The sequence below is a fragment of the Mustela putorius genome, unplaced genomic scaffold (assembly GCF_011764305.1).
Source record: "Mustela putorius furo isolate JIRA1106 unplaced genomic scaffold, ASM1176430v1.1 tig00000868_pilon_pilon_pilon, whole genome shotgun sequence".
In the NCBI taxonomy this organism is placed as follows: Eukaryota; Metazoa; Chordata; class Mammalia; order Carnivora; family Mustelidae; genus Mustela; species Mustela putorius.
In genome coordinates this window covers 5,907,224-5,922,139 of record NW_025421502.1, presented here as the reverse complement: position 1 = coordinate 5,922,139, position 14,916 = coordinate 5,907,224, and the positions used below count along the sequence as shown (strand labels likewise).

Here is a 14,916-nt window from a genome sequence, read left to right as displayed (position 1 = left end):
TGAAACTGAAGGTCGTAGCTGTCACCTATCCTAGAAGTGAAACATCTGGAATAAAATTCAGAGATAATCTCCAAATTTTAGTTTTCTTTTCTTTTTTTTTTTTTTTTTTTTTCCAGTTTACCCCACTGAACCTTCTGGTTTTTCCCTATATAATCACCAAAATATTAGTTTTCTATTGTGATTCCTACACTTAAAGTTAAAAGTCAACAAAAAAAGGCTTGTAAAGTTATCAGCAAGGAGACTTGGATGTTTTGGAAACCTTTAAGCCTGAGGCAAAAAAGCCCAATATCACTATGGCTTTTGCCAAGAGGATACTATTGATTAAGTTTTAGTTATTTTTATTAATAACTATTAGTTACTTTTTGTTACACCTCATTCTTGCTTTTATGATTTGAGCAGATGGCTGGTTTTGTAAGGTTAAGCCGTGAGGAAAAACAACAAACTAAAGGGGCTACTTCAATTATTATAACCAGTCATTATACATGACCTGAATATACTGCAAGTAATACCTCTGAATTTGAACAATGCAACAAAAGATATGTGGAAGAATCTTACCTAATAGGTTTCATTCTACCTCAAAGTTACTGAAGTCAGTCTACTAAACAGTTGTGTTTATAGAAACTCCATTGTCTTCATTAGATGTTATTCTTGTTTTGTACCATGAAAAAATACTATACATTATGATTTCCTGATAATCTCATACCTTCTACAAATTTTGACAGAAATGCTTTTTCATCTTATGAAAAATTAGTTAGAAGCTAATAAAACTTTTAATTAATATTATTAGTATAGTTTACAGGTTCACTGAAAGAGAGCCTGCTCCAGATGTGTTTAATTTGCTTTTGTCCTCACAGTTCAATTCTATCTTCCTTAGAGCTTCTTGGTGCCTCAGTTTCTCCACCAGTAAAATGAATACAGCCTTATCTGTTGCTGGAAGAAGTATGTCAAAAGGTTTTAAAGACATAGCATTATTTGAAGGCAATACAGTTTTATTTAAAAATATTAGTATTGTATTTCTTGCAGAGAGCTGCTAAAAGCTTGTTTTGGGGTTTTCTTTTTGCTTGTTCTTTTTTTTCTTTATGAATTTATTCTATGGATAGGGAAAATACCATTCTCAAAATCTAAATACATGTTCTAAATCATGTGGTACATGATTCAAGTGAAAACATCAGTAAGAACTCACGTTCAGCTATATATATATATAACATATATATATATAATATGTATATATACATACAGACACACACAGACACACACAGAAACATTAAAGATTGTACATGTACATAGGTTAATACACATACATATTTCCTAGCTCTGTTTGCTAGAAGGGTCTAGCAGCAGTGACACCTCTATAGCAATGAGCGCGTCCAGCACCCAGATATTGGTTTCTGAGTTCCACTAGAAATCATTCTCTAATAACAAGAACCAGTGCTCTCTGAAGAAGAGGCTAATTCTAGCGCTGGCACTATACAAGACAAGCCCAGAGCAACATTCTTACTTTCTTGCCAGGAAATACGGAAGTGCTCAAAAATCAAAAGGATGGGGACACATTAAAGACAAATAGGAGCCAACCTGACATAAATCCCATTAGCCGAGCTGGAATAATTTAAGCAATAAAATAAACATTACCGAAAGTCTGAAGAAATATACCTGAGTCCACACTGATATAAGTAACTGAATAAATGGGAGGGGTGAGGAGACCAATCCTTTTTACAGAAAAATCCCAAGTACTATATAAAGATATTCCCCTTCCAGCAAGTAGAACAGAATCTTGCCACGCTCCACCTCCCACAGACTGACTTGGGGCCTGGCTTCCAAAGAACAGAAGTATGGAAAGGGAAAAAGAGTAACTTCACAGTGGAGAAACCTGACAACACTACCCTTAAGCAAGTTTTCAGAGTTGACACACCAAGTTAATAACATTCAACTACTGATATGATTTGATGAGAAGAACACTTTATGTTTTTTTTCCTTAAATATCTATAACCCCAGTACAATTATGAGGGAAACATCATTCAAGCCCCAATTGAGGGGCATTCTACAATATACCTGATCAGTACTCCTCAAAACTGTTAAGATATTGAAAAACAAGCCTGTGGAACCATCGCAGACCAGAGGCTTATCAGACATGATGACTAAATGCATTGTGGTATCCTAGACTGGATCCTGGAAAAGAAAAATGACATTAGTGGAAAAATAATAAAATCCAGATGAAGTTTAGAGTTTAGTTAATAGCAATTACCAATGTTGATTTCTTAACAAATGTTTCATGGTTATGTAAAATGTTAACATTAGGGCTAAGGAGTATATAGCAAGTCTATATCTTTGCAACTTTTATGTAAATCTAAAATTATTCCAAGATAAAAATCTTAACACATAAAAACAGCTTCCACTGATCTTTGTATATAATTTGTAACTATAAATTAAATATTTTATAGAATTCTGAGTCTGTCCTCTTGAGAAGCCAATGCTGCCAAGAAAATCCACAAATTTATTCTAAGTTTAAAGTTACCTGGTCAAGTATTTCAACAGTAAATACCGGGAAAGATTAAATATGGATAATGGCCTATAAAACTGTTACCTTTTTAAAAGTCTGAAAGTATCAATTAAGGTTCCAAACTCAAACTAATTGAGTTTGCTCAATTAGTCACCAGGATACACTTGCTTTGTCCCATAGACGATACATCTCTTAGCAGAAAAGCTCCGTCATCTTAGTTTGGGAAGTTACTAGATTTTTAGCAACGATACCTATTCAAAGTTAGGAATGTGGCCCTTTCCCCAGAATATATTTTTTTCTCTGCCCCTTTGCCTGTAATGACTTAAAGAGAACCACCTCTCCTGCAGCTGTCCTTTCTGATGTTCTAAACATTTTATCTTTGTAACTTTGGCTATAGGTTACCCAAAAGCTATCCATGGCTTGGGATCCTAGGCTAGGGAAAGCCAACAATTAATGGTAGGCAAAGAGTAGAGGAATACGGCTGCGCTTTCCAAAGGAAACTTTGGAAAGGAGAAACTTTCAACATGAACAGACATTTCCAGAGGCAGCTGAGGTTCTGGAATTTGCTTTTAAACATCTGCTAATAATTTTCAATGTAAATAAAAAAGGTACAAAAGATAATTCTTTGTATCTTGCTTTACCTCCCTTTTGATTCCACAGTTAAAGACTTAAAAAAAAAAAGTATCAAGAACAGTATTTATTAAGACCATTATTAGGAAAAGGTTAAAGACTTTTCAAAATAAACCTAAATCTAGTAAGAGGACCAAGTACTAGGGAAAAAACACCAAAGCATAGCAGCATATAATGCTCTAATCTGTATGTGAAGTAACTTTTCAATTGTCTCATTAAATCCACCTTTCCTTCAATTTACGCCAAGGTTATAGCAAAATATGATGTCTGTCATATGAACGGTTCATAAAATGGGAGTGGCTGTGCTTCGGAATTTTGTTCATGTCACCTTCTAGACACATTACATAATACCTAGATACCCTGGTTTTGCCCCCTAAGAGGCCACCAGTTGATGGCTCCAATTTTGTAAGAAAAAAAGACATGGAAAACTTATCCTTGCAACTCGTCTTATCATTAAGAGAAGTGAGACTTATTCATATGCTTGATGGGCTACAGGAAAACAGCATATTATGTGTTAATTAAAATAGAGAAAAAATAATGTCAGATCTTTCCAGGAATAAATGTATATTTAAAATTTTATAGTAAACATATACTTCTAAGTGAAGATTTTCCCATATTTCCAAATAAGATTATGTTCAACATACCTTGTAATCAATTTTACATTTGACCTCATTGTTTTGGTAAATACAGTTGTGAATACTGAGATACAGACTCCTTTTAAAATATTCTCCCCTTAACATGCACCTCTTTCTGGTCAAGACAATACGGTACAATAAGGCAGCAACATCCAGGAAGATCACCTCCCCACATCTTTCTTTAGTTTGTACTTTTAATGTCAAAATAAAGTCTTAAAATAATTCTTTCACAAAAATAAGGCAGCTTTATGGTATAAAAACAGTAGATCTTTGTCAAGGGCTATATTCTTCTGTCCTTATCTGCTGTCACCAACTGTCAGCATCTTCTTTAAAGATCACTTTTCTCTTCGTAGCGACACCTACATGCGGCTCGTTGGCTGTCCAGATACGGTTTACAGCCTAAATGTATAACACTGTCAAACAAGAGCTCCACTGTGGTTTCACAGGCTGCAAAGGAAGAAAGTGCTGTTACCGCCAGCAACTGCTCTCCCTCCACACATATTACATGTTACAGCACGGTGTCAGTCACATCCTTGGTGAGCACTTAAATATCTGTTGTATCAACGATCTCCCAAACCCTCATAGGCCAGAAGCACACACACACAGACTTCCAGTGTTAGCATGCTGAGCATGTATCCACTTTTTCGTTTGCTCGCAACTGTTCATCCCTATTTTTTTCTATGAGGCAAATGAGTCTCAGTAACACAGTTCATCACAGGTACTTTTCCTTTTATCTGAAAAATACCACTAATAAAGATGCCTTAGAACACACTTAATTTTGCAGTTCAAGGGAAGATTTTTAGGTGTACAAAAAAATAAAGGTTGAAAACAAAGAAACAGGGGCGCCTGGTGGCTCAGTGGGTTAAAGCCTCTGCCTTTGGCTCAGGTCATGATCCCAGGGTCCTGGGATCGAGCCCCGAGGCGGGCTCTCTGCTCAGCAGAGAGCCTGCTTCCTCCTCTCTGCCTGCCTCTCTGCCTACTTGTGATCTCTGTCTGTCAAATAAATAAAATCTTTAAAAAAAATAAAACAGAGAAACATCAAAACATTTAATTATGTCCAATGACTTCTATGAACTAATCACACACCATTTAAGAGGCTTAAGGTAAATGGACCCCAGTCTCTCACTCTTTCTCAGTATCCCAAGGGAGACGTAGGAATCAAAAGTGTTTTTCTACTGGTAGGGTTTAAAATTTTTTTTAGGACTATAAAAAGATAATGGATTTACTTTTCTTATTCTAAGAAGCCTGGAACAGCCAGCTGAGAGAATCTTCATACACAGCACAGCACAGAATTGCTTTTAGTCATCCAAATACATTAAGGAAGAAACTATTCATTGCAAAATCCTGACCTTTTCAAACTTCTCCAGAAGGCTGTGCTGTTAAAGAACACAACCACCACAGAAGTGTAAAGACTATACTTATTCAATAGGGCATTGAAAGGAAAGTGGCTTCATCATTTAGCCAAATGAGTACGTCCTTAGATCAGAAGACAGGAGATACATCCATGTATGCATCCACCGTGCAACTAGCTTGCTCAGCCAAGAGCGTGCAAAGCATTCAGAGGCTGGGAATTCAAGCTGCAGAGACTTCTTCCTTGACAGTTACTACTAGGAATTCAGAATCAGACCCATGACAATGTTCGGGGAATACTGCAGTAGACAGAGCACGAGTTTTAAAATCGGAAGTACGCAACTTAGGACAAGTTACTTCCTGGAACTTTCATTTCCTTCCTTGGAAAATGAGTATACCACTACCTACTTCTTTGGGTTTTTGTGAACATGAAGGTAAACAGATCTAAAATATCTAGCATGGTATCTTATGAAAAATGCCCTAAAATGCATAGTTTCCTTTCTTGCACCTTCTCTTCCAATTTCGATGTATGATAAATACTTCAGCTTGACACTGAAAAGATTTTATAACTTCTAGTATTTGTACAGTGATTTGTATTTCCACAAATTTTTGTGGAAATTGTCTATCTTTATGCCAATTCTATGACATGGGTATTATTTTTTAAATGGGCACACTGATACACCTTTTCCCTTTGCTGACTCTACTTCGTATCCCGTCACTCTGAGAATGAGTATTTGCTGAATCCTGTGAGTCCTCCTAGCAAATCTGGAGGTGGTTTTGGGGACCCTGCTGACACAGATACATATGAAGACACAGTTAAGTGCAAATCCTCTAGAACTTCCCACTTGAAATCCCATGTGTTATATACTTAAAATCATTGGATCCAGGATTTCAAACTTCAGGCTCTCATAATTAGAGACAGACTACAGGGTACAAGATTGTGGATGAATTCTTGTCTGCCTCGCAGAGCCTCTTCCCAAGGTTTCCTAACACTTTTTGCTTCCACAACTATAAATCATTTGAGATGACAAAATCAACGACTCCTCATCTCAGAAAACTGAAGGGGCTGTGTCACAACAGATAGAGTAGTACACAGCGAAAGATTGCTAGTGGTAACTCTGTAGTGAAACATAAAGCAGTCAGTAAAACCTGACAAACTGCACTCATCTTCGTCCTGCCGCATCATGCTTACCCTGAACGTGCTGAGCCAGTCCTAGTGTCTTCTGCACATCCCGGCAGATCTTAGAGAGGCAATACTGGAATTCCTCATCGCAGTCATTCTTGCTCTTGCCGCAGGTCTCATAGCACCTGTCGTGTTGGTTACAGCACTTTGTCAGGGAAGGGATGCCAATATTAAGCTGAAAGAGGCATTTGGATGGATTATTACTGGTGAAATTCAAAACTCCTCTGCTAAAGTAATGCATTCAAGTAGACTTAGAAATCAAGGACGATGACTGCTGCATAACTCCCCAAATCCATTTCTGTCTACGAATGTTTTCCATGTTATTTGTGCATCTTCCCATCACTCACCCACATGCACCTACATGCTCTCCCTCTCAGCCATGCCTCAGAACTCCCTGTTTTGCAATATTCAGTTATCTGCTAGTCACAAATGTAACTTCCAATTGTCCAAAACACAAAACATAGTTTTAAGAACAGAAAGGTCAGGCTAAGAGCAAAGACTGAGTTTTGGACATTCCAAGTAGTCTGTACCTCTCCCCCTATAAAGTGTACTTTATATAAAATATCACTGAAAACTTTTAAGCTCCTACAACTTACATTTTATTTTATTGTGGTTCAACTTTAAGTATCAACTCCCTAAAGATACTGTTCCTTCAATCTATAAATTATCTTTAACTGGTTTCAATAACTTTATATGTAAAACCCTTATGTCCAGGAATCACTCAACATTTTTTTTAAAATAGTTGGCTCAGATTCAGCTTCGCCTACCAAAAAACACAGCTATCTTATTTAGCTTTGCTTTAGTATAGAAAATATGCTTTATCTATACTTTTTTATCCAAAGTAGCATTACTTGTATAAATTTTTTAAACCATGTTTGTGACATGAAGAAATATCTTTTTAATTATATTAATATCTATAAGATTAAAAAATTAAACATGAATTTTATTCCATTTGGTTTTGTTAGGACTTACTAATATGTTTTAGCTATAAAAGAATATAATAAACTCAATTACCATTATAACAAGCAAAATTATTTGTGATCCTGAGAACACACTGACAGTCTTGCATAATTAAGGGTACTACACAGTTGGGGCGCCCGGGTCGCTCAGTCAGCTGAGCATCTGGCTCGTGATTTTGGCCCAGGTTATGATCTCAGGGCTGAGCTGCTGGGCTCCACACTCAGCATGGGGTCTGCTTGAGATTCTCCCTTTCCCTCGCTATCTGCCCCTCCCTACCCTGACCTGTGCCTGCTTTCTCTCTAATAAATAAATCTCTAAAAAAAAAAAAATGAGTACTACATAGCCTACTGATCATAAAGCTTTTCAAATAAGAAAATAATGGTATTTACGTGAACACCAAACAGTGGAGAGCCACATCCATTCGGCGGGGAGGGTTTATAACCGTAACGTGGGAAAGGCTTAGATCCTATAAAATATAAATGGTATAATTAATTTTCAAGTATGATGAAAAACATGCAAAAAGGCCTATGATGTACTACTAGATTAGCCTTGGAAATATTTAATATTTGGGTACTGACATAAGTGAATATCTTTATTCTAAGCCTGTATTATACAAAACGTGTAAAAGTTTACTCTGGACTTCAGGAGTTTTCAGAGAGTATATGTGAGACTGGGTCCATATATATGAAAGATAAATCCACCTTATTTCCCTGTGCATTCTAATACATTTTTTTGGTTAAAAACTTAAAGGGCAAAACTGTATCTTTCCAACCTTCAGCCAATACTCCACTATACACAAACCTCAATAACCATTAACTAACCAGTTTACTCAAAGAGCTTAAAGCTAAGGAAGATAAGGTCACCCAATGAACATTTAATTGCCTTAATGCCATTGTAAGACATTACAGGACCACATATTCTAGCCTGGACTCCAACTAACCATTTCACAAATATACTTCTTTGCCAGCTAAGGAAAAAGGTCAGGAATAAAGATAGCTTGGTGAACCATCTTACTCCAGTTTTATTCTCCCTAACAGCACCAATGGTTCAGTAACAAGGAGAAAGATGACCTTATCACAACAATCTTACCTGCTGCAAAATACTTCAAAAATATCTCTCCTCCTGAAATATATACATCGCTTCAAGATACCAAACAGTCACCTACTTTCTCTTGAATGTTTCCCGCGATCCTCCTACAGCATCAAGAAAGAACCTATTCCATTGTGGAATGGCACTAACTGTTAAATTCTTTCCTGTTTCCTTTTGAGCAATCCTCTACCCCTGGGGAACACAAAACAAGCCAATTACCTATTTTACATGAGTAATCCTCCTAACATCTGGGACTCCCATTTATCTTCAATTCTAGAAGCAAAACATCCCCTGTTATTCCAAATTATCTCTCTCCAGAGTTCCTTATTTAGGAAAAACACAAAGTATCCACCTTTTCAGGCAACTATTTATTACTAGAAGACCAAAGATAAGTTTAGCCTCCAAAAGTACAGTGCAGGGGTTGGGGGGGGCACAAAAGCAGCTCTTCTAGTAATCAACCACCAAAATAAATAATCATCTCAAAGTAAGGATCTAAAAATGGTTTAAGTGAGATGCTAAGACTCACATGCTTGACTGAAGTGACAACTAGAGCTTAAAGAGAGTGTAACCTCAAGAGGATTCAAAGCTTTAGCCTGCTCCACCCAGTCTGAAGAGTAGTACGGATGAAGAAAGTGGATCGAGGCATGAGGAGGTCAATGACAGAAGTTGGTCTTGCTTCTCCAGCACTGTTCAAGAAGGATGGTTGTTTCTAGGCCCTTGGAAAATGAAGGTATATGCCTCAAGCTACCACAGAGTCACTGTGATCCTTCACCTCCTGCTTTTGGTCCTTCATTCTTAAGAAAATTGTTTATGATTTGGCTTTCCACTTAACAGGGCCCAAGAGGGAGGATATACTAACCACCTGGGTACCTCATGGGCACCTCATTGGCACCTCATTCATCCCAAAACCTGCTCCATCCATAGTTCTATCTTCTCAGATAAAAGCAATTCCAACATTCCCAGCGCTCAGGAAAAAAACCTTAGCCATCTTTAATTCTCTCATTTTCTTCTATCCCACATCCATTCCATAGCATGTCCTGCTGACTCTACCTTCAAAACATCCAGAATCTAATCACTTCTTCCCAACTCCACCACTACCATCCTGCTCTAAGCCACCATGGATTATTGCCATAACCTCCTAATATCTTCCTACTTTGCTTTTGCCACTCCACAGCACCCCCACACCACCTCTAGCCATCATCTATTCTCAACACTGAACCTGAGTGATCCTATTAAAATGTTAATTCACGTTTTTCTTCTGTCAAAACCCCTCTAATGGCTTCTCGCCTTATTCAAAATAAAAGCCCACATTCCCTTCCAAGGTCTAGAAAACTCTATATAATCTAAACCACCACACAACATACCATGACTGCTCTGACCTCATCTTACTATTCTCTCTCCTCTTCCTCACTTCAATCCATCACATCTGACTTCTCCGTTATTCCAGACACTCCAAGTCTGCTCCTGCCTTAATGCCACTCAACCTGCTATTCTTCTATGTGGAGGCTCCTCCTTCACATTCTCAGCAATGCCTTCTCTGACCAGACCATATGTAGCACGCATAAATGTCAAACACATTATATTATTAACCTACTTATTTATTATCTGTCTCCCCATACTAAAATATAAACTCTGTGATGGCAGGAATTTCTGTTTTGTACCTTCAGAGACTTGAACACTGCCCGGCGTATGGTTAGGTTATCAATAAATATTTGTTGATGAATGAATGAATAGGCAGGTGACTTGGAAGGCAGTTCTAATATTCATTATAAATAAACTGGTACTGATGCTTATCTTGCAGTTTCCTTTAAGTTTGGCAAGCATTAATCAACCTCCAAAGCTTGATCATTTCTCATTTGTCACATCTCTTTAAAATGTGCCATCCCAAACTGAACACCAGTAGGTGTGATGGGCCTATTCTGAAGTAGATAAAGTCTTGTATTAACAGAGCCCAAGACAGTTAGCATATATTTTAGCTATGTCTCAGTACTAAGATACATTGGACAGTAGGAAAAAAACATCAGTTCTTTCTAAAATAAACTCTATCTACTGCTAGAGACTCAGCATCTCTACAGCTTAAATTTTGATCCTAACTATTAGATGATGTATCAGAGCTACTACCCCCTGAAATTTGTAAACCAATACAGGAAGCTAAGAAAAAAATGAAATGAGATGAATTTCAAAAAACAAACCAAATCCACTGGGTACAACTACATGGAAAGACTATTCATTGATTCTACTTGTTGACTTAAGCAAATGCTCCTCTCTTGATGCTTTGTTTTAGCATCAGTATGGACAGATAAAATCTAAAGATTTGCCTGGACTGAGGTAATGACAGATCTTTTCTATATATTTTTTTAGAAATTTGATGTAAATACTTCCAAACAGACCAATTTCTTTCACGTGAATGACACTGAAGTCGATGGGAAACAGATAGGGAAGGATTGGGACAAAGACCTTAGCACTATGCTCTATAGGAAATGCAGTGTAGAATTCAAACAGCTTTTCCAAACACTTGAGGTTTTAATTCATGAATTGATCTCCAGAGGGCCCTTGCGCTACTTTATTTTTCTAGTTCACTCACTCTACTTTCCTCAAATGTCTAACACCTCCATTCCTATCTTCTTTCTTAGCTGATGACCTTGATTCCTACTTCACTGAGAAAACTGTGAAGTGATCGGAAGAGAGCTCAGACATTTATCCACCTAATCAGCATCTGTGCCCCTATCCCCTACCTTTGTTCCTATTAACAGGGACAGGCCAACAGTGCTCTTGAGCAATCTATTTATGCACTGGAACCCATCCTCTCACCTAAGGAACTGACTCCAATAATTCTTCATTTCTCCCTCCACAGTGTTTTCATTCTCTACTGAATCATTCTCAAAAGCATACAAATACGCTATTATTTTTCCTAATGACTTTTTTCCATGGTCTGCCCTATTACAGTTAAGGGCAACCCCATCCTTCCAATCATTTAAGCCAATTAAGTTTTGGAATCATTTTTTTACCCTACTCACACCTTCCTTCTGAGCCATCAGCAAATCCTTCAGGCTCTTCCTTCAAAATATATCCCTAAATCCAACCACTTCTCACCACCTTTCTGGCTTTGAACCTGGACAAAACCACCACCATCTTTTGTCTGAATTCCTGCCCGTGTCACTCTGCCTCCGTTCTTGCTCTCCCACCTCCCTGGACTGTTATTCTCTGCACAAGAGCCAAAGGAATCCTGTTAAAACATGTATCACCGAAGGAGCTACTTATTCAGAAATCTAAAACACTTTACAAGCCAATTTTGTGTTCTATTTTTCAAAAGAAATCAAGGTTTTCTTTCTCAAAACTTCTTTGCAGTTGGGGGAAAAAAAATTAAGAAAGAAAAAGTGACCATGTAATTTGTTCTCCTAAGAAACTTTACTTCAATCTCAATAAAGCATTCTTCCCACCCGAGGGAGGATGGCCAGAAGGAAGCAAGTCTCCATAAAGCCAATCCTTTTGATAAAACCAAGATGACTGAATTCAACAAGGCTGTGCCCTTTAATTTGATCATCCTCTCCCTGCTACCAAGTCTTTTTTTAAGTTCCCTTTAACCTCTTTACTGCAACTATTGAACACCCCTTAATTGCCATGCTCCTCTAGCTTTGGGATTTGTCTGTTTGGTCCTGATTTGATAATGTGCATTCCAAAATACCGGCAAGGTTGAAATAGGGTTCCAGGGAGACTTCTCAAGTAATAGCAATTAAAAAAACAATATTCATTATGTTGGAATTATCAACATGGTGACTTGGAACCACAATTCTAGGAGCCGACAGCATTACTAAGACACAAAAGGATGTTCACTGAAGCATACCATTTCCTAAACTCTCAAGTTCATTTACGCTGGAGATCTTCCTTGAGACTCCGTATGGTAAATTTAGTGAGGCTTGTTGAAGATAAAAAGGGTTAAGTAAAATAAAACATCAAAGTCATCTTTATTAATAGGAACAGTATTCATTCAACATCAGAGCTATTTCAAATATAAATAAACTCTAGAAACCCTGATTTATCACAAGTTTATGAAGACTGCTTATTGAAGATGTAAGCCTATCCTATCTCAGTAAATGGCAACCACATCCTTCCTTTGGCTCAGGCCAAAATCTTCGGAGTCATTCTCAACTGGCCTTTCTCCTAGATCCTTGTCACTGGCCATTCCCTCTGCCTGGAGGGTTTTATCCCCAGATCATCACAGTGTCACCTTCAGCATTTTCAGATTTCTTCTCAAATGCTGTCTTATCAGTGAGACCTTCCCTGAACAACTTATTTAAATGAGGAAACTGCCTCCCAACACCATCACTGTTTTTACTATAGTTCTCAAAACACTGCCATACTTCAGACCTACGTATACTGCATTTTGGGCTTATTTTACTTATTTTTTAGTTTACTGTCTTTCCCCACCAAAATGTAAGCTCCATGGACAGGAATTTTGTGTTCTGTTTACTGCTGGATCTCCAACTGGTAGAACACTTGAGACGTAACAGGCACTCAAATATTTGTATAAGGAATGGGGATGACTAAGTAAAATGATGACATCTGCCTCAGGAAAGGCAATATTTAATTTTCAAATAGTTCACTTATTCCTCCTAACAAGCTCTTCAAGAATAAAAACACCCTTCTGCATTGCATACTGGTGGTTAACATTTAGGCATAAATTCAGGAAGGAAACATTTTAGCCCTTCATAGCACATGAGCTATGGCTCATTCTTTAGCTCCATTAACATAAAACTAGAAATTATTTTGAGAATTAAAGGCAGCAAATGGCATCACAGTTTTACATGACACAGATTTCTTTTAAATTCACCCACATGCAATCTGGTTTTATTGGTCACTGAATTCCCTATGCTTTAAGCTGCCAAGCATTAAATGAACTAGGCCCCAACTTTGACTACTCTTATTGGAAACATGATTTTCCAATCAAAATCTTAACATTTTGAATTTCCAAAGAAAAGCCTGGGTACTTTATCTGAGCTGCTACAATATTTAAACATTCAGAAAAAGCAAGTGCTTGAAAAGAAAGGTATCTACTAAGACACTGAGTTTATTATTACCAAAAATGCCACCGAACAAGTTCTCAGATTCAAAAAGAAATAAAGTTAAAAAATATGAAAAGCAAATCAAAACAATTACTAGTATTAACCAACAATGGAGAGGAAGTGTCACTATCAAGTCGTGACAGACAATTTCTGGAAGAGTTATCAGAACTCTTTCTCAACAATAGAGTACACCAAAAGTCTGTACAAAGGTCGCAATTTATTTTCTGTAGCCCTGCAGGTAAAGAAAACAATTAAAAGCAATTCTTAAGAAAAGTAAAACGTCATGATTAAAATTCTGTCTATTCTGCATGTTCGGCAGACTAACGGCGCTAAAATATGGGGCTAAAATCGGTCTGTTCCGCTCCAGTCCCACGATGCGTACGTCACAAAATTCTGAGGCAACTTCGTGCAACAGCAAAAGAAAAAGGGAGAGAGAAAAAGAAAAGGTAGTAATTCAAACGCAATGAAAACAGGTCAGAGTGTACACCTCCTGTGACCTCTTATATTCTAACAATAGTGGTGCGAACTTCTAACCGGATTGCTCAATCACAAGAATGCTAAGACTCTAGCAGTGGTTAAGTCTCTCCACGGCTGGAGGACAACGTCAAGGTCTGCCTTGCATCCCACACCTCCACGACCTCGGTCTCCGCAACACCCAGAAAGCGCGGTTCTCGCAGGGCCTGGGCTCCCTCTCACCGTCATTGCACTTGTACTGGCAGAGCCCATCCTCGCCTCCGAGGAGGTCCAAGGCGGCGTTCAGGTACGTGTCTATCTTGTGAACGCCGTTCCGGATGGTCTTCAGCGTGGCCCGCCAGTCGGTAGTCTGGGCCTGCTCCTGGCACCTGAGAGCGGCAGGCACGAAGAGGAGGAGGACGAAGGCGAGCGCGTGCCGCGGGAGCAGGGCCATCCGCGCAGCACCGGGCCGTGCCCCCCACGGAACCCACAGGGCGCCCTAGGCAGCGGCGCCAGCCCCGGGCTCGGCGTCCCCAGCCGCCTCCATGCCCACGCCTCCTTCCGAGCTAGTAGGCGGGGCCTCACCGTCCTTACTCAGCTCCGGCGGGGAGGCGGCGCTGTCGCGAAGACGCGCGCACCGCGCACGCGCGGGCCTGGCCCTGCGGCCCCTACTGTGCGCTTGCGCGCAAGCGTGTTGCGTCAGAGGCCGGCGGAGCGGGAGCTCATAGTGGGGAGGAGTTCCTCGTCTAAGCGGAGCCCACGGAGCTCCTCCGCCGGGGCTCCTATTTAGGACTGTGTGAGGAGACAGCCAAGTGAAGAGCCCCCACTTGACCTGTCAAGGTTCAGCCCGGCAGTCGCCATCACTCCCACCCCACCCTCGTCCCTAGGGACAGGCTTCTATGGGTGTGGACGCCGTGGGACAGATGAGTTCCCCCAGCCCCTTACAGAGAGCGCTGCGAGGGGTTCCCGCTATGTTTCGGTTGAGGACGCGATTCTGCGTGACACGTGGGCGCCCTCGCGTGCTTTTGATTGTCGCGGCTGGGGGAACGGGAGCCG

The 14,916-nt window shown here is 39.3% G+C and overlaps 1 protein-coding gene across 4 annotated transcripts; it reads right to left on the bottom strand.

Annotated features, from left to right (window-relative positions):
• Nucleotides 1-971: 971 nt before the first annotated feature.
• PLA2G12A (phospholipase A2 group XIIA) lies at nt 972-14,466 on the bottom strand. Of its 4 annotated transcripts, XR_006608266.1 has the most exons (5): nt 14,104-14,456; nt 7,645-7,721; nt 6,305-6,470; nt 3,772-4,209; nt 972-2,166 (listed from the first exon to the last, which is right to left on the bottom strand). XR_006608266.1 is itself a non-coding variant. In XM_045085551.1 (4 exons), exons 1-4 carry the CDS (start codon nt 14,312-14,314, stop codon nt 4,091-4,093), a joined length of 573 nt encoding a protein of 190 aa, XP_044941486.1. In that variant the 5' UTR covers nt 14,315-14,456; the 3' UTR covers nt 972-4,090. The 4 variants fall into 4 exon arrangements, 3 of the variants coding, with proteins under 3 accessions (XP_044941486.1, XP_044941487.1, XP_044941488.1); XM_045085551.1 differs by having other exon boundaries at nt 972-4,209; XM_045085552.1 differs by lacking the exons at nt 972-2,166; nt 3,772-4,209 and adding an exon at nt 4,714-5,901 and having other exon boundaries at nt 14,104-14,466.
• Nucleotides 14,467-14,916: the final 450 nt, after the last annotated feature.